The following is a 19,715-nucleotide window of genomic DNA, read 5'->3' on the forward strand; positions in this document are numbered from 1 at the left end:
GTATTCCTTTAGGAGAGTCGAACATTGGTTATGAATCATCAAACCGGGGTTAAGTTAAGTGCGTTCAGACAAATGTGTTATTACCAGGTTAGTTATTTAAGACACTGAGAAGAAATCAGTGTCTGTCAGTGTAAATGGGTACTCAAGATAGCAGGTTCATTATGTGTGTCAGACATCACAATAGAAGTACATAGCCTTGGTTAGCAGTACGTGGATAGTAGCATTAATGTTGGTTATGCATTTGGCTAATACTGGCCAGACTTTAGCTTTAGGACCATTGCATCCCAGATTTCTTTGGAGCCAGAAGTGACCGTATATAAACGGGAGGACAGACTGCTTAATTATCAGCTAACACAAACTGCATCCAAACACTGTAAGAGTGCACCACTCAGACACAGATCCCTGCTAATTAATACTGAGTAACATTCAAATAAAATCCTAGAACTTCATTCACCAAACTGGAGCTCAGACTGCTTGGATGGACTGTTTGTACAGACTCCATATTACTGGTCAGATAATTGCATTAAATGACAAACATAGTCCAGAAATTCAGTTCAGGGACTGTCATAATAAACATGTTTATTCTTGTTTTGTTTTGTTTTTAATATGGGAGTCTGAAGGGGCCGACTCACTGCTGAAGACTCACGTGGACATTAGAGGTGCTCCAGTTTTGGGCACTCAATTATCCAACTGAGGCTGAAGCAGAAAGCCTCCCCGCCCGTATGAAAAAGACAAAATGTGTTTTAATTGCTCATAAATCTGCTATTCCTGTAAAAGGACGCTTAGGTCAGTCTTAGTTTTACTTTAATATTTGTTACCTTTCTATAACGTGGCACACAAGTGGCAGAATGCACAGACTGTGCAGATCTCAGTTTGGTGTCGTGAGATCAGCAAATACAGAAGCTGTACGGACAAACAAAAGCATGTGTAAACCTGCAGCTTCCTGGGCAGATGTGTCCAGGTGTGTCCTCTGCCATCTCATATTCCTCAACCAACGCCTTCAACCATCTATTGGCTTAGTGGGAAGAAAATGAAGAGTGAGCCTCCCCTTCCCAACGCGTTGGCTCTTGGGAAATATTCTTTGCATTGAGGACTCAGGAGGGAGCTCTGTGCTGGTGTTTACTCAGTCGGCTCATGATCACAATATTCCAGTGTCGGATAATAAAAGCTGGTTGGGATTTAAAGTTAAGAATAACAGCTTACTCACTTTTTCCCCCTCCGGCTCTGCACAGCAAAAAAAAGTGTGCGATGCAGCCAAAGCATTGTGGGAACACGAGGTGTAAGGTGAGCTCAGTGACCTACTGGCTCCCAGCCTTCCCTTTGGTTTTCTCACTTTCTCTGCTTGCAGCCCCCCTCCAGACAAAAGCGTCATTATTGCCCTTGGATTCTCTCGCTAGTGAAACAGAGAGTTAATGAGCTGCTTTACGGGCTGCGATGTCAACAGCCGAACGGCTCCGCGATGAGTAACCGGGGATCTGATGTTGACAGTAATTCGGACTCTTGGTGGGAAATGTTACACCGCAATGTTTCCAGGGGTGGTTTTGTCTCACTCATTAGCTGCAATGAGCTTGTGACTGCGCTCCCTGGAAGCCGAGAACCAAACGGATGGCGATGTCTTTGTTTTTAAGAGGTGTCGGAGCGTATTCTGTGTTTTCACTGCGCGTCCCTGCAGGTGAAAGGTCAAAGCGGTGGGTGTAAAAGATGCGAGTGCATTAATCTGTCTGTTGCCTGGAGGCCCAGAAAGAGAGAAAAGGAGGACTCTGACCATACTGGGTTGCACAAAACAGGCTTTTCTCACACCATGGAGCACGTGCTTGTGCCTCGGGTGTTCGGAACCCGACCGCGGGCCGGAGTTTACACACTCACCAGGAGTTTCTCAGGATATAGAAAATACAGCACAAGGTACAGAGCAGCGCTCACAGAGCACAGGTGAAGATGGCACCTTTTCTAGTATTTTTCCATTAAATATGTAAACATATGTCACAAGCTGACAGAATCAAATCTTTAAAATCCTTTGACTCTTTTAATAATTTAATACAAATATACACTTTAACAAGCATCAGTGGGAGAAAAGGTGGATGATAAAAGATGGATGTACTCACCTTGCCATGACCCATTTCTTAACACCACTATGAACTCTTGAGTTAGTCTTTTAAATCTGATCACTGAAGAACTTGTCATTTTTTAATACAGCTCATAGTTAGGGCTGGATCAGGTGACCCTGAGTCCTTCCTTTGATATGCTGCAATAGGTGTAAGATCCTGGGGGTTTCCCATGATGGACTGGGTTGTCCCTCCTCACTCTCTATGTGTTTATACAACACTTTATAGTTATTATTCATCTCTGCTCTCTTTAGGCCTTTTGTGTTAGGAAAAAAAACAAAAATAGTTAAGACATTGCTGAAATGTGAGAAACTGCAGTTCCTCAAATGGCCATTTGAAGCTGAGGCATGTCAGTTCCTACAGACTCGTATGTTAAACTTTACAGCAGGAATAAACATGTTTACAGCCTGCTGCAAAAACAGTTTTAGTGCCCACAGCAAATATATCCTTCCATAATAACTGTATGGGGAGGACAGTCAACAGGTGGCTGTAGCTGAGTTGCCCCCTGCTGGCTGTTTGAACGGATGCTCACCTTTTAGCCCAGAAATCTATGGTCAGTGTTTTTCTATATAGCTAATAATGTGACGCAGATGTGGCAGAAAATTGATCACCAGTAAGCAGTTCAAGTCCATGCTGGTCTTTACATTATGTCTCCTGGCTTCACCAGTTATTCTTTTGCTGGTTCATCTACTGGAACAGCTAACTGTATTATATCACGCTGGTATTGCACTCATAATGAATTTGGAGTGAAAATATTCAGTGTATTCCCTCGAAATTCACACATTACATTCTGACCGAATGAACCATTCAAACATCAGAAGGTTGCCGGCTGTTTTGCAGCCTGTTTGCTGCAAACACCCGTGAAATGTCCGTCTGTTTGCCAGCCAGACAACAAAGCGCTGAAGAATGAGTGAAAGCGATGACATAAGCAGAGCCGTGACCGTGAGCATCGTCATCCGCTTGTGACCTCTGTGCAGCGAAGCTCAGTGACGGTGACAAACTGTGGCGACGTCCTCCGTCAGCAGCTCTGAATAGCTTTCTAGAGCTTTCTGTCCCTTTTCTGAATAAAACTGTGAGCCACATGTTCATCTTCAGGTGCTCCTATATCTTCCCTGTCTCGGTCTGGAAGAATTACTGCTGGCACTGTGATCCTTTCTGGTCCTGTGTAATGGAAAAGTACTCCAGTGCCAGAGACTGTAGCAAGCTTTCTATCACAGTGCCTGGCCTTGGGCACAGCATGAGCAAGACAGTGACAGATAAGGCAGTCTCCATTCTCTCGGGTCTCCAGCTGAGTTTGTCCTTAGACAGGCAAACACCTTTATCGCACCCAGGAGACTGAGTCACACACAAGATCTTCTCGTCTGCTTAAAGCTGCAGTTCAGATCTATTAGTGCAGCAGGAAAGCAAATATACAAAACTAAAAGTCTTTCTTGACATTCACTTAGCAGCAGCAGTTTTATTTACCAGTCCACGGGCATAAAGTGAGGACTTATTTTAGTTAAAAGTTTGACATTTGAGTCAGTTTTGTGGTGTGGAGTTAGGTAAGACTAATATCACTGTCATGATGGAGTGAACCTCTGAGCCAGGAGGTGAAGCTTCCACTCTGCCAGTCTCTCTGCATTCCAACGCTCACCTATGGTTGCAAACGCTGGGTAATGACCAAAAGAATGGGGTCATGGAAAACTCAAGACAAACAAACAAGACCTGATAAATCTGGAGCTTACGCCGGGGCCACGCCTCCGCTGCTAATGTGGAATTTTTTAGGTCTATAAAATGGGGCCTCTGTCTCTTTGTGGCAGGTATTACTGCAGCTGGTGAGCGCAGTACTGCGAGACAAAGAGTTGTCTGACGAGACAATATTGGGGATGAGGATGCACTTTCAGTATAAACTAGTTATGGTACAGATTAAACTGATGTTTGTGGTGAAGCTTATTCAGCTGTCTGGGGATATTTTTGTGTTTTCCCTCCAAAAAAATCCCTTTTTTTTCTTGTACTTTAGGTTTTCTCTAATTGTTTGTGCCTTTTACACCATATTATAACTATACATTTTAGAGATACAGCTTTGAATAAACTCTAATTATGCACAAGTACTTCAGAGTCCACACAAATGAACGCTTTTTAGTTAATAACAAAAAAATATCATCTCAAATTTCTGACATTGGAGAAATCTGCAGAGTTTAATGAATGCTGTAAAGAAATGTTTACAGTCGATATTTCTTCTGTGAGTGGAAAAAACCACTGGTGGTTTAACAGCAAACGCACAACCGAACACAAAATGGCCATTCCAGCGCGTAACAGGGGCAACGATCGGTGCTGTTTTTCTCCTCGGAAATGCCCGAGGCTATGCTGACTCTCTCTCTTATTTCAAGCTCTGAACTTGAGATTTTTTGGCTCATGCACATCTATGCATCACATGATGCAATGTGCACTTCTTTGTTACAACATGTGCACTGAGGATGAGTACATCTTTGAATTCTGAATGCATGTCTGACCATAAATGAGCAGGCTTTTTAGTCCAAATGTACAACTCCGGTGAGAAAGCACATAAATTGCTCGTATGGGAGGCTTTTATTGATAAACTTCCATTCTGTGATTCACTATGAAGCTGGGGAAATCGATGATAGTGGCTAATAAACAGAGGAAGAGGGTCCATTAGGACATACAGATTCCATGGAAGCTTTTTGTACAAAATAAATGACTCTGAAGTTAAAGCTGTTATCTGCTGTCAGGGTAAAGTGGTAAGAAAAGACCTGGTTTTCAGCTTTATGGTTAAAGTAGCGATCTAAAAAAGTGATCCCAAAGCAAAAATCCATCCACCTGGAATCAACGCTCAGTTATTCAACAAAATCTGTTTTTTTTTGTTTATTCAGAATGATCGCACCACATAAAGTATATCACTTTGAGCTTTAAAGGTGTGGCTATCCACACGTTGTTCATAAAAATTTCTAAAATGAACTTAATCTGACGCATTAAGATGTTAAACTACTGACTGAGACCTTAAACGCATCAAAACAGCAGTATGCTCGTTTTAGACCTACTTTCAGCTGCTCCCTTACTCACAAGGGAGCGCCACAGCAGGTTGATTTGACAGAGTTTATAAGTCTTTCATGAAATAACCACGAAGGATTTATGTCCCAGGAATATTTTGCTGATTAGGCAAAGTGTAACCCACTGCACTAAGAGCCACGTTATCCAATCAGGAGTCGGCCCCTGCTGGATATTGAATAAACAGGTTTACGACACTTCTAAAGCGACTTCGCTTTATAGAATTGGGAACTCTGTGGAGGCTTTATGCTATATTGTTTATGGATAAGGTGACATTATAGAAACATTACAATGAAAACATAAAAATTTAGACAAAATAAAATAGCCTTTAAAGCAATGTCAGTATTTAAATGAGCCTACACCCTCCCAGTTGTCTGACATGCATCATCAGTGGAGATGTCACTCCCAATGAGTTTCTTTAGCATAATGCTGCCTCGTAGATTTTGGGGGGTATATATACACACATATATAAAAAGAAAGCTTCCTGTTTGTATGATCCTGAAACGTTTGACTGAACAAAGAACCTCTCTTAGCTGGTGTTGTATTGTTTTTTTTACACCAGCCTTCCTGTTCTGAGTAATAGGTGCCTTTGTCTTCAGACCAGGAAACCTGCATTAAGCTAAACAATAGTACAAAGGAGAAGGAGATTAATGGTGGAGCCAATAAGCCAAAGAGGAAGTGACAAGATGTGCAAAGTGGGCATCAAACTGTGACGTGATGAAGGAAACACAGGCAGCTCATGTTTCCCTGTGAAGGTGTCATACTTTAGATTCACCTGCTATTAATCCTCTAGTTATTACTGGAGAGACCAGACAAACGTCATGTGACACAGAAACACACTGACAGGATGCAAACGATCTTATTTTTTCCCCCAGCGCTCACACAAACACTCTGCAACACGTGTTGGGGTGTCTGCCAGCACAACTGGGAATAAACAATATTAAATCTCTGACTCACAGGAGAGGGAACCGGATACGTCAGATCAACTCTGCATGGGAAATTAAGCGAGATAGGAATGGCAAAAGAAGAAACAGCAGCACTTCATTTGAAGCTTTATGATACTTAAACAGTCTAGAAATCCAAGATTGATTCCATTTTCTTTATGAAAAGCAGCAGAGGAAGCAGTAAAAAATGTAATGACCAAACATCAGGCTCTGGATCTGAAACAAGGATGAGATTGCAAGTGTTACTTTGTCTCCCCCCTCCCCGTCGGCCCAGTGTAACTCTGTGAAAATATGACGCTGTGGTGAAGCCCTGGAATGATTAATTTCTTTTTGCAATAGCGAAAGTGTGCAACAGCGCCCCCCATGGTCTGCTGGTCCTTCAAGAACCACACAATTCCTCAGATACACACACACATACATATATATACACACATACATACATACATACTTTTTTCTTTTTCAAATATTACTTATAATTATAAACATTCATCTTAAAGTTATTTAGTTAGACAAATACAAAATAAATTCAAGATAAATACATATAATTATTTAGGTTAAATATTTATTTGTGGGATTTAATTTATATTTTTAAATAAATACAATTTAAGATCAATACATGTCCTTACACAGTGTCAGGCGAGACTGTGGGTTTTGTTACGCCCACTAAAGAATAATAAAGATTTATTTAAGTGCAAATATTTAATCTATAAATAAAAAATAAATACACTTTTAAATTGCTCGGGTTCTTTTCCATGACGTTAAAGCTTTGCACATTGTGCCCTCTTGTGGCAGGGAAAACATTTGCGTACTTCCGCCCCTGTTACGCCAAATCCGGTTGTGCAGCAGCCATTTTGTCTGTTCGGGCATTTCTCCCCAGTCAGTTGCGAACTGCAGTTCCACCTTCGCAAATAATTTGAAATGCGGTTGTAGCGGCTCTATTTCGCATTAGCAACGATCCGAGCGACGTCGAAAAATTTCCGTCCGATTTCGGTAAGCTGAGGAGGGCCCTCCTCTTCCAGAAAAATCCACAGTTCAGCCTGAGAAGCGCGGCTCGGCTCGGACATGTCGTGTGAGGAAAGCTACTTGGCCATCATACGCTACCTTACCGACGAGCGGGAGCCGTACGCGCCGGGGACGCCCGGGAACACCAAGAGGAAGATCCGCAAGGCGGCCGCCTGCTACGTGGTGCGGAATGGGACCCTATTTTATCAGCGCAGGTTGAAGGGCCAGAATGACTTCACGGAGCTGGAGGTGGTGCTGCAGGACGAGCGCAGGAAGGAACTTATCAACGAGGCGCACATTATGATGGGCGGAGAGCACCTGAACCAGCAGCTCACCTGGGAAGTCATCTCCCAGAAGTACTGGTGGAGAGGTGAGAGAGCGAGGGGTGCGGCTCATAGTTAGTGTGAGGAGTGTGAATGAGCCGGTGGAAATAAATACGATGAGCCTGCCTGCAGAAACGCATGCTCACTACTGCTCCCTGTCGCCATCTAGCGGCCAATGAGGAGATTGGTTTCGAGCGGATGGATGTTATTAGAAGGGAATATTAAATTAATATAAAGGAGAAAACGAATCGCTTCTTGTGCTTGCTTCGGACACATATCAGATACATGTCTGCGTAGAACCAAAGAGAACCTCAAAAATGTACTGCTCTGAAACTGTCCGATAATAATCGTAATGTGTACATTGAGATCAGATATCCTGGACAGGCGATCCAGCGTTTGCACAAACAAGCACAGATGCAGTGAGGAGGTCTCTGTTTACTGCACACACCGATGAAACTGCAGAAAGGCAAATTTAAGCGCTTTCTAACGATGCCCTGAGGTTATTGGACAGATCGAGATGGCTCAGGGCACACAGCTGTTTGCAGCTGTGTGCCCTGGATTGGTTAGTCCTCATTTCAGATCCATCTTTTTATTCTTGGAGTAGCTTTTTATGATTCAGTGTTCAAAATAAGCCTCCCTTGTCTTAAACCTGCCTAATTTTAATCCACCACCAGTCAGGAAATGATTCCTTTTACTGCTACAGGCGTGACAGGACATGCTTTAATTTTCGCACGTGTGTAGAACAAATCAGTTTCTGGTATTGATCATCCCCCTTAGGGATCCTGAAGCACGTGAAAGACCACATCAGGGAGTGTGCTCACTGTCAGAGCAAGCGGGGCACAGATGACGGCTCGGGGCAGCGATCGTTCTCCCGACCGGGCAGACGCAAGACTGCTGCCAACTCCAACGAAGAAGAGGAGGAGGAGGAAGAAGAAGAGGGAGAGGAAAATGTATTTTTCACAGATTCTTCTCAGCAACAGAGGTCCAAGATGGCGAAGGGGACGCCGAAGCATGAGCTGGTGTTTGTGAGTATCAGAGGTCTCGTTCAGTGTTTCCCACACATTTATGGTTGTTTGTGCTGCATGTTGATTATTTGACATGACTCATCATTGATGAAACAAAAGTCACGGTGTTACTGATGCTTTTCTTTGACTTTCCAAAGACATCAGGGGTGGTCCCTAGAATTTGGCTCTGGATTAGGGCGTGTTTGTGGTGCGTTTGAAGACATGAGTCGCTTTCACAGGTTCACCCTCATTAATGCGACTCTTACCTCCTCTGCTTAGATCTTGTTGAGCAGACGCTCATTTCCAGCCATCTTGGCTCAAGCTAAGTTAAATGAGCTTGTAGGGAGGGGTGACGACAGGCAGGAATGGGTGTGTGTGTCCCAAAATGACAAATGGCTGCGGTTCAGCTCAATCTCCTCCATCTTGAACTGCAGTTTGTAGTTCTGGTTCTGCAGCAGAACCACCTGTTGCAGGCTCTGGCTAGAGTGACCCTCTAGCTGAGAGATGATCTTAAGAACAGAACCAGGACCGCCATCGCGCTTCAGGATTCTGCAGACAGTGAAAACAGATCTGATACCAGTGATAGATTAATAAATTGTAATCTTTCACTGTGAAGACAAGTCTGGGAGGTGTTATTATCATCTGTAGCACACCTGAATCCATGACTGAAAGGATCCTGCTAGCTTGGATAAATTCCTGCCTTTGGAAGCAGCCGTCCAACATCTGAGACTGCCAACCAGCAAAAAACAGGAGGCAGGAAGGGCCTGGCTCATCTGGTTAGCATTGGCTGGACTTTCAAAATAAGAGCTGACCACTCGGTAGTAAATTGATCATGCTTGGTGTGGGAGAGAGGAGAGAATAAAAGTTGAAGTTTGCATGTGGGAGAGGTTGTTTTTTTTTTCTGAATAAAACTGATGCTTTTCCCTAAAATGTGTTTTATTTTTCAGGTTGACAGTAAAGGCGTGGTCAATCAGTTCCTGTCCAAACACAGCCAGACCATGTTGGACAAACTCAACGAGCAGCGTCTCAACAATCAGTTCTGTGACATCACGCTGCTGATCGAAGGCGAGGAGTACCGTGCGCACAAAGCTGTGCTGGCAGCGTGCAGCGAGTACTTCAACGAGCTCTTCTTTGAGAAAGGCGCTGCGTCCACGCACGAAGCGGTCGTCGACCTCTCTGGTGAGCACTTTGGGGTTTTTTTTATTCCTTGCTGGATGTTTTCCTCCTTTGCCCAGCTTTAACATTCCTCCTTCTTCCTGCAGGGTTCACCAAAGCCAGCTTCCTCCCGCTGCTGGACTTTGCATACACATCCACGCTTACGTTTAACTTCTGCATCATGGCGGACATCGCAAACCTCGCCCGACACCTGCTGATGACCGAGGTGCTGCAGATCTGTGAGTCGGTACATAAGCAGGTGGAAGAACAGAAGCTGACGGTGTATCAGAGGGGAGACGTTCACACGGTGTTGTCGAGCAAGCCGGCCACTCAGGAAGAGCCGAAGAATGACTCTGAAACCTACATGGTGACCATAGAGAGTGACGGACAGGCATTAGTCACGCACAGCGGCGTCACCGTGTCAGGCGAGACATTGACTTTTGTTACACCCTCTGAAGACGGCTGCATCCAGCAACCGGTGGCGGTCATTACGCAGACAGTAGAAGGAGAGGAAGTACACGAAGGGGAGGCTGGACAGAGCGAGACTGTGGCCCTGATTGCACACACCGGGCAGGTGGAACCGGGCGAGACCGTCACTCTTATTTCAGGGGATGCTGAAAGTTTGGAGGGGGAGACGATGACTGTGGTCACCCACAGTGGGCAGGCCGGGGCCAGCGAATCCCTCGCCGTGGTGTCTGCATGTTTGGCGATGGAAGAGCCACAAGTCGCAGAGGCAGAAACATTTGTCATAAACGTGGAACTGAACAAAGAGAGCCCCTTGGAGGTCACCCAGCTGGCTCCTGCAGCGGTGACGCCAACTCAGGAGGCCACTACAGAGGAGCAGAGGGTCGAACCAGCACCACTGCCGCAGAAACGCAAACGAGGACGTCCAGCAAAGGTGAGGAAGGAGGTGGAGATAGACGAGTTCCTGCCGCTGGAGGACGAGGAACCTTCTGCAGATGAAAGTCCCTCAGACAAGCAGGAGTTCACGTCAGATGACCCCAACAGGAGGCGACTCCGGCAGCGCTCCATCGCAGAGGGCGGTTACGCTCGTCTGCATATGGGGCTGGAAGAGGAGGAGGAGGCTGCAAAGAAAGGTTCAGCCTCACCGCGTGTTGCCACCCCGAAGGTACAAAACAGTCATCCCATAAAAAATTCGGCACTGCTTCAATGCTTCCTCAGAATCCATGTTTACAGCATTAAACAATGTAGATTTAACAAAGACATGAAAAAGTTCACAGGGGTGTGTCTAAAGCCTGAGCTCAGGCCTGGGGCTGAAGAACATATTTACTCAGTGAAAGAAGATTTCAGTTAACTGAAATCAATTTAAAAGCAAGAAATATTCGTAGTTTTTGTCTTTATCATTTTGATTGCTTTTCTCAACACTTCCTGCCTCACGAGGCTTTGTTTGTCCATACTTAGGATGTTCACATGACTCCGAGTTGGCTGCCTTCAAGCGTTTTGTGTTATAAGATCTACTCTTCCCAAAACTCACCTCTTCAACAAAACTCTCAACCTCACGTCTTTTTGTAAAGTGTCCCTATGATACAAAAAATACCCTCCATGTTACAATAATTAAGAAGACTAAAACCAACCCCGAAATAAAACTAAATGAACTTGAACAATATAAACTGAAACTCTGCAAATCCATTCTAATAATGAACTGAAACGGAGTTTAATAGTGAAAAAATAATTAAAAAGCTCAAAATAAAATCTACTTGGAAAGTAAAAAACAGCTTTGCTCTAAAACTGATTTCTTGTAGAGAAAGATACTGAACCCCCCCCCACTGAAAATGCAAACTGGTTTTCTTTAAGCTCCGTGAGAGCCAAACAAGAAGTGCTTGTGACTAGGGATGGGTATCGTTTAGGTTTTATCCGATACCGGTGCCAAACCGGTACTTTTGAAACGGTGCCGGTGCTCAAACGGTGCTCAAATCGGTGCTTAAAGAATGGAGAACACAAAATTGGTCCAAAAACCTCTCATGTTTAGCTGTTTTTTTTTTTTTTTTTGTAAAAAGATAACAATGTTAGCCTTTTCTGCAGCTATGGGGCATATATGGTATCACTCTTGGCTGGAAGCAGTGCTTAAACAATGGAAAAAACACAAACTTTGTCCAAAACCTCTCATGTTTAACCGTTTTCCACTTTTTCTTTGGTCATTTTAGCCTTTTTGGCCAGGGTGAAGGGAGCATCTGCCATCAAACAAGAGGACAGCCGCATGTAGCTATGATGATGTTTGCTAGTTCACCTTACATGCATTAATGTAATAACGTGGTTAGCCTACTCAACGTAAATTACACTGGAACAACATTAAGCTACTCACGCAGAGAAGAACGGCTGCTGCCATCATCATCCTCATCATTTCTGCTACACTGGCAGGGCTAGGGGCCAGGACTCTATTCTTCGTGTTTTTGGGGGATGTTGCTAACTCCGGGTCCGATAACAGGCAACCCACCCGCAGTAGATGTGCTCGGTGTGATGTCTCGCAGCAAGCTATCAAATACAGCGCATTTCTGGGCTTTTAAAAAAAATGCTATGCGTCGCCAGGTGTTTCATCGGATTTGAGGTGTTACCTCCTTTGACAGTATCACAGTATCAGCTTAAAGCACTTGTTGCTGCTGAGTTTGCATATTTTGCTGTGAAGTACAGCCAGACTTTTGACCGCTTCGCCTTGGACATTTTTAATCTGTAGCTCTGCTCTAAAAGAACGTACGTACCTGGACCCGCCTACTATCCTCGGAAACGTAAAATGATTGGCTAAAATCTAAAGTGTATCACAGCTCAGGAAATAAAGCACTGAAATGTGCGCTGCTTTTCGGTCTGGTTACTACCGTTTATGTCAGATACTGGTACCCATCCCTACTTGTGACATTAAACCTTTGTTTTTATTAAAAATAACAAGATATGGCACATGTTCAAATATTTGTGGTGTTGGTACTTGTGTTCTAGGTTGGGTCGAGGCCCGGGAAGAGAGGCAGGCCGCCCAAGCAGCCTGTGGAAAGTCAGGTGGAAGCACTGCCTGAGTCTGCAACAGATCTGGCGGTCAGTGCTGCGGAGAGTGTTACGACTGAGGAAGTCGCTACTGAGGAGGCCGGGGCTCTGAAGGTTTCGGAGCCAGAGACCACAGCCAGTCCGGAGAAAATCCAGGCAGAGAGCACCGTAGACGGCGAGCACACGTGCTCCGAGTGCGGCATGTCCTTCCAGAGACGTTACTCTCTCATCATGCACACGTTAAAGCACGAGAAAGCTCGAGGGTACAAGTGCAGCGTAAGTGTTGGCGCGTGTCACTGCGTGGTGTTGAATTGTTAATGCTGCCCGCTCTCACCGTGATGTTTCTGTTTCCTTGCAGCTGTGCAGTAAGGAGTTCCAGTACGCCGCCTCTCTCCGCGCCCACCTGGCCCGACACAAGCAGCAGAGCAGCCAGCGAGCCCCCGTCGCCAAACCCTCAGTGGAGCAGGGCTCCGAGGGGAGAGCGGACAGCGAGGTGGACGAGAAAACGTCGTCATCGTCCTCGCTCACCAAGAGAGAATTTGTGTGTGACATTTGCGGGAAGACCTTACCGAAGCTCTACTCCCTGCGGATCCACATGCTGAATCACACTGGTGTGCGGCCTCATTCCTGCAAGGTCTGCGGGAAGACGTTCGCCCACAAACACAGCCTGAAGATGCACCGAGCGCTGCACGACGTCACCAAACAGTTCCAGTGCGAATTCTGCAAGAAGTCGTTTGTGAGCAAGCGGAGCATGGAGGAGCACACCAGCCTCCACACAGGTCAGTCACAGGACGTCAGCTTTCTTCTCTTTAATCCAGGATTTCTGAAAATTCTTCTTTCTGGTCAGGATCTACCTGACTGTACTTCTTGTTCTGCTTTGAGCAGTGATGGGAATAACGGCGTTACTTTTTTCATTAACGAGTAATCTAACTAATTACTGTTCCTATCGTTACAACGCCGTTACAGTTACTAACATGAAAATGCGGTCTGTTACTATTTTTCAACAAACAGACGGTTGAAGCTGTGTTCAGCTTACGCATCTTATATCAATCGCACGGAAGTAGCTGACTACATAAGTAATCTGGACGCTACAGCTTTAAGCAGCTGCGCGCTCCCGCGGACGGTAATCACGATCACTGTCTAGCACAACACCTGGAGCTCAGGGGGCAAAACAATCACATGAGGGCTGCTGTTTGACTGAGGAAGAATAAAGTAGTCGTGGTAAGCCAATCACACGACAACTTCAAGACAAAGCAACAAGGTGATATATACCAGTTTTTAAATTGTGCTGATAGGCCACGTAAAACCAGAGTCATGATAAACAATATATACGCGGTGTTTTTTCCTCAATAGTTTCGTTACGTTTGCTGTCTAAGGACAGCGCAGCAAGCACTCGCTGCTTATGAGCAAAAAAAAACAAACAAAAAAACTGGAAGTTTTAGGAGTGACGGCGAGAGAGCGAGTTTTGAGATGTGAGAGATTTGTGACGTTTAGCGTGTTTGGAGTGTGTAGTTAATGTGTTGTCTTGTGTAGTTGGTGTGTAGTGTTGTGGATAGTTTTGTGTTGTGTGTCAGAACAATGAGGCGACTGCTGTCTCAAGGTAGAAAACAGGAGAGGGTATGACACCTGCTGCTGTCAGACCTGCAGGTATCAGGCTGTGATGTTCTCCTTTATAGTGGACAGAAATATTTGGAGTTGCACAAATAATTTGTGCGGCATCGTATTGGAGGCAGAACAGCTGATTGTTCTGTAAATCGTTTGAAATGTTTTTTTAAAAAATCAAGGTAAAAGGTAAATGGATGCAACTAACTTTGTTGTTTGCAAAACTTGTGCATAGGATTTTAAAATTGACAATTTACATTTGCATTTAAAGTTATGAAATATGATTCAATAAACATGTTTGTGGTTATTACAGTAAAAAATACAACTTTTTCTACTCGGATTTTATGTTTTTTGTCTGATTTTAGATCAGTTGTGTTAATACAATATGTCAAAATGAAAACATGACTGTAAATTCAGACACGTGAGGTTGTGTTGATGATACCAGAAAAGACAAAGTAAATAGTTTTTAAAGGTAAAATGTGGAGGGAAAATCAAAAGTAGGTAAAAATGGCCCATTATACTCTGGACCCCAGAGGGTTAAACCATTTTTTAAAGTAACGCAATAGTTACTTTTCAAGTAATTAATTACTTTTAGAATATTGCAACTCAGTTACTTTTTTGAAGAAGTAACTAGTAACTAGAGCTGGGCGATAGAACGATAACGATATGTATCGCGATATAACTTTTACTGATAGAGAAATTAAGCTATCGCGATAGACCTCGCCGCTCTTGTCCTCTTAAAATAAAATAAAAATAAATAAATAAAAGTTTAGCCAATCCAAACTAAGTAGCGCAGAGCCGAACCAATCACAGCCGCAGCGTCACGTCGCGTGACTTGTTACGTACAGCACAAGTGCCAAGCCGCACGTGTGTTTGTTTGGGAAGCAGCCAGCGCGTAATGGAGGAAATGAGTGTGCCGACTAGAAAAATCAACCGAGCGTGACCGAAGAGAAAACAGATGATGGTTCCAATGCCGGAGAGATTGTCGAACGGAAGAGCCATAGAAGTTCCGTAGTGTGAAGGTATTTCGGCTATTTCAAGTCTGACAAAAAACAGAGTAGCGTGCACTGTAAATTGTGCCGAAAGCAAGTCTGGAAATACAATGAACTGGTGCATGCGTCACACTGTGCGCCACGTTATTGTTTCGGTGAAATGAATTTCTACAATACTGTTAATTCTACTCTCTGCAGTGTTTAAATGCTTACATATACACACAGTTACTGTCCCTCCACACATACGACTCTGTTCTGCTTCTATGCCCCAGCTTTGTTTACTTTTTCCCACCGAGGCTTCTAGACTTCTGATTGGCCAACATTTCTGCACGGTTAGGAATCTAGCGCCACCTGCTGCTTTGGCATGTTCATAGCAGCGTTTTCCTTCATTTCTAACCTTTATGTGTGGACGGGATTATTTTTTAAAACGAAAACGGAAAATCTCCGTTTTCAAAAATACCCGTGTACGTGTGGACGTAGCCTCAGTCTCTGACTGGAAGCGCTAATTCATCATTCGGCTTTTGTCAGACTAAAGTAACTGTTAAAACTGTTTGAAAAGCTCAGCTATACAACAAGGAGAGATTGAGAATTTCCTTTTAGTTCTCAGTTTATTTGATATTGACAAAAGTTAGTCAGTTTTGTCTGTTCTTCTGTAACACAAACTAAGATTTATTTTTAGAATTAATATTTTGTTTCTAAGTGGAATTGACAATTTAGTCTGTTTCGTTTGTTCTATTTTGAAACTTAAACGCTTTAGCGGCTGCCTTTTGTGTAGTTTGCAATATTTGCCTTTATTTATCTGAAAAAGTCTCATGTTCCTTAAGTACATCTACCCTGTTGAACTTATTATGGGAAATAAATATTTAAATAAAAACAAGCTGCTGATTATTTCACATTTTACTTGTGAGCAACGGCACATTTAAATCTTACAAATATAGTTATTTGGCTTATATCGTGATAGATATCGTTATCGCCTGAAATGAAAAAAACATATCGTGATATGAAAAAATCTCATATCGCCCAGCTCTACTAGTAACTATAATTAATTACTTTTTCAAAGTAACTTGTAACACTGGCTTTGAGACCCTCTGTGAACTGAACAAACGCTCAGCAGGTGGAGACTGGAGGGTCAAACTTGAGTTCAAAACAGGCTTTCTTTACATTGGTTGGCTCAACAAAACCTTAAACAGAGATGATGACTGTCATGATGGTGGTAGTCGACCAGGTTATGTGTTCAGCATCAGTTACCACGGTGATTTAGCCAGGAGAAAAAGAGCCTCTTTCACGATGGAGAAAACGCTTAACTTTGATTGTTGGTGGTTTTCTGTTTTATTTGTATTATTTTGGGTCTTTAACTTACAATAGAAAGTGTCTTGAGGCCCCTGTTGTTCAATTGAATTGAACTTGAGTTTTATCTTTGCAGTAGAGCTCTTGGGTTCATGTGCCGCTATGCTCTGAGGCTGCGGAGCTGTCAGGAGAGGCAGCTGATTACCGCTCTGACAAAGTGTCTATAGTGTTATATAAAAAAATCTTGGCTCAGTCGTTTGCAGTGGCCTTTATGACAACATCCCCATTTCCTTATCAGGTGAATCGAAGTACCTCTGCACCACGTGTGGAGCCACCTTCCATCGAGCCTCCGCTCTCAGCAAACACCTGAAGAAGCACCAACCCAAACCCGACGTCCGGCCGTTCGCCTGTGAACAGTGAGTAACTCTTCATCAACACCGTCCTCTTTGCTTCAGAGCCCGAGCTGCGGTCTCAGTCTGCTTCCTCTCTTCCACAGTTGTGATAAGAGGTTCTACGAAGCCAAAGATCTGCAGCAGCACATGAACAAGCACATGGGCCTGAAGCCTTTCCAGTGCCAGGTGTGCGGGAAATGTTACAGCTGGAAGAAGGACTGGTACTCGCACGTCAAGTCCCACAGCGTCGCCGAGCCTTATAAGTAAGTGTGACAGGGGTGATGTGCACCAGTCACATCCCAGAAATCAGAAGTAGAATAGCTTCAGGGAATTTACTCCTACAACACAACAGGAGCGCCCTGAGACACCTATCACCATGCAACTTCAGACCTCTGAGACGAACTTGATACGTAATGGTGGCCCCTCCCCAAAACTTCTCCAAACAGCCACATTTTTTGCTTTCACTCCTGCTGTGACACTGAAAAACAAAATGAAGCTTTCTGCTGATTATAAAACATTTTTACCATCCTTCAGAACTTCATGTTCTGCTTTTCTTGGTGCCGATTATCAATGATTTCATACCAGCTGAAATAAAACCAAACTCGCTGCCATGGAAACATGTAAAGGAAAGTAAGCGGTACCGTTATTTCACTTAAACTCCTTCACGGTTAATGAGTGATGTAAATTGGGAGGTGGGGACAGTTACAAATGCTATGGTTGTTGCAACAACACGATTGGCTGGCTTTGATCTCCGTTCGGTTTTTGCATCGTGCGCTTTGCAGTGACGCCCTTTGTTTGTGTCGTCAGATGTAACGTCTGTGGAAAGGAGTTCTTCGAGAAGGCTCTGTTCAGGAGGCACGTGAAGAAAGCCACGCACGGGAAGAAGGGCCGAGTGAAGCAGAATTTGGAGAGAGAGTGCGAGCACTGTGGCAGGAAGTTCACGCAGCTCCGGGAGTACCGACGCCACATCAACAACCACCAGGGTAAGTCCGTCATGCAGCTTTTCTCATGTAGAAGATGCTTTTTATCGCTAAAGTACGAACGTATAACAACGTAACCTAAAATGAGACCTCCCGTCACTCTTGTTGACTCTGCTGTCCTGTGAGGGCGGCGAATTAGTTTTCTGTGCTATAAATGCGATCATTAACACCCCTTCATCTTTTTTTTTTTCTCTTGAAGGAGTGAAGCCTTTCGAATGTCTGACTTGCGGTGTCGCCTGGGCTGATGCACGCTCTCTCAAGCGCCATGTCCGCACTCACACAGGAGAGCGTCCATACGTGTGCCCCATGTGCCAGGAGGCCCACATCGACGCACGCACTCTACGCAAGCACATGGCCAAGTACCACGTGGACAGCCTGCCTGGGAAGATCATGCTGGAGAAGGACACCCTCCAGTTTCACAACCAGGGCACACAGGTGGAGCACGCAGTCAGCATCCTGGCGTCCGACCTGCCCCCCGAGCTACGGCCTGCGCAGCAGCCGTCCTCGGAGGAGATCGAGACGGTGCTGATCACGGAGGAGACGGTGGAGGCCATGGAGGCCGTCCAGGCTGTGCAGGCGGTGAGCGACGGCTCGGTGGCGACGCTCTCGGATCAGGGCATCATGCAGGTCGTGAACTACGTCTTGGCCCAGCAGGCGCTGACGGGGGGGAAGCTCGAGGAAAACCCTGAGGTGATTCAGACGATGGAGGTGGAGGTGGCTCACGTCGCCGAGGTAGAATAGCTGTGGGCCGGAGGACGGGGACTCCCCACATAGACTGATCACGTTGCTTCAGTCTATATAAAATGTAAAAAACAACATTCAGATCCTATTTTTCTGAACTTGTAAATAGTGTAATGATCTCAGACTCGAGGTTTTCACTGTGTGCATTGTCTGTAAATAGCTAAACAAACAGTAAGTGTCGTCGCTCAGGAGGAATGCAGGCAGAATTAAAGCTTTGGCTCAAACGTTTTCCTCTGGTCTGTTTTTGTTGTTGTTTGTTTTGTTTTTTTAGCTAATACCAAGATGATGATGACAGCTCAAGCCTTTGTCCTTGTGTTCTGTATAGTTTGTGGTTCTGTCACTGCACCGGCGTCCTGCAGGTCATCAAAAAGACATAAATGTCTTCTGTAGATTTGCAGATGGTGTTTTTATGTGTAAAAGGTACAGTAGATGATTTTTTTTGTTGAATTTGATTTTTCACATACTTCTCAGTGTCACAGTAGCACCACTAAAAAGGCACAGCTTGGACCTCCTTCAGGACCAAGTCTCCTCATCTCAGTAAAACATTGAGGAGCTGTTTGGAAGCAGCTTGTAATTTATTGGTTTGCCCGATATTGTTTGATTACTTGTGTGGAAGGTAAAGCTCTTGTTGAAACTTGTTTGTGAGTCCTGTCATCCTGGGAGCCTTTTCTGTTTTTCTTTGTCTCTTGCCAAAGAGCTGGCCTCCTTCTTTTTGTCAGGTAGCTTATAAAGTTACTGCAGGTTTTTTTCAAAACCAAACATTTCAGCTACAAACAAAGGCAATTGCAGCTTTTCCTGTTTTTGGGTGTGCAGTGAAGGCATCGTGTTCCCAGTAATTTCGTTCCCAGCTGTTGACAGCTGTTTTCTTTTTCTTTGTAGACCAACACAGAAGGTGGTTCTTCTGAGAATTGGACTCTGTAGCAGGAGTTAGTTACCCTTTGTTAGGTAACTGTAGTTCTTTCCAATTTAAAAAAAAAAATGTACACAATCAGATCTCTGGAAAATGTCCTCACCATTCCTGGAAGATCCCTCAGACCTCCACATGCAGATAACAAAGAGTCTATTTAATTTTTTTTAAGAGCGTCTCAGTAACGTGTAGATTCGTGGTAAACAGAAAGCTCGCCATCTCGCAGTTCCAAGGCTTTTTGTTTTGCT

At 44.4% G+C, this 19,715-nt stretch overlaps 1 protein-coding gene across 1 annotated transcript; it reads left to right on the forward strand.

Annotated features, from left to right (window-relative positions):
• The first annotated feature begins 6,901 nt into the window (after positions 1-6,901).
• zbtb11 (zinc finger and BTB domain containing 11) lies at positions 6,902-18,788 on the forward strand. The gene is made up of 10 exons (XM_004552827.2): positions 6,902-7,463; positions 8,194-8,441; positions 9,368-9,599; positions 9,683-10,704; positions 12,525-12,842; positions 12,925-13,345; positions 16,746-16,863; positions 16,944-17,102; positions 17,647-17,822; positions 18,019-18,788. Exons 1-10 carry the CDS (start codon positions 7,154-7,156, stop codon positions 18,558-18,560), a joined length of 3,546 nt encoding a protein of 1,181 aa, XP_004552884.2. The 5' UTR covers positions 6,902-7,153; the 3' UTR covers positions 18,561-18,788.
• Positions 18,789-19,715: the final 927 nt, after the last annotated feature.

The sequence above is a fragment of the Maylandia zebra genome, linkage group LG23 (genome assembly GCF_041146795.1).
Source record: "Maylandia zebra isolate NMK-2024a linkage group LG23, Mzebra_GT3a, whole genome shotgun sequence".
Taxonomy (NCBI): domain Eukaryota; kingdom Metazoa; phylum Chordata; class Actinopteri; order Cichliformes; family Cichlidae; genus Maylandia; species Maylandia zebra.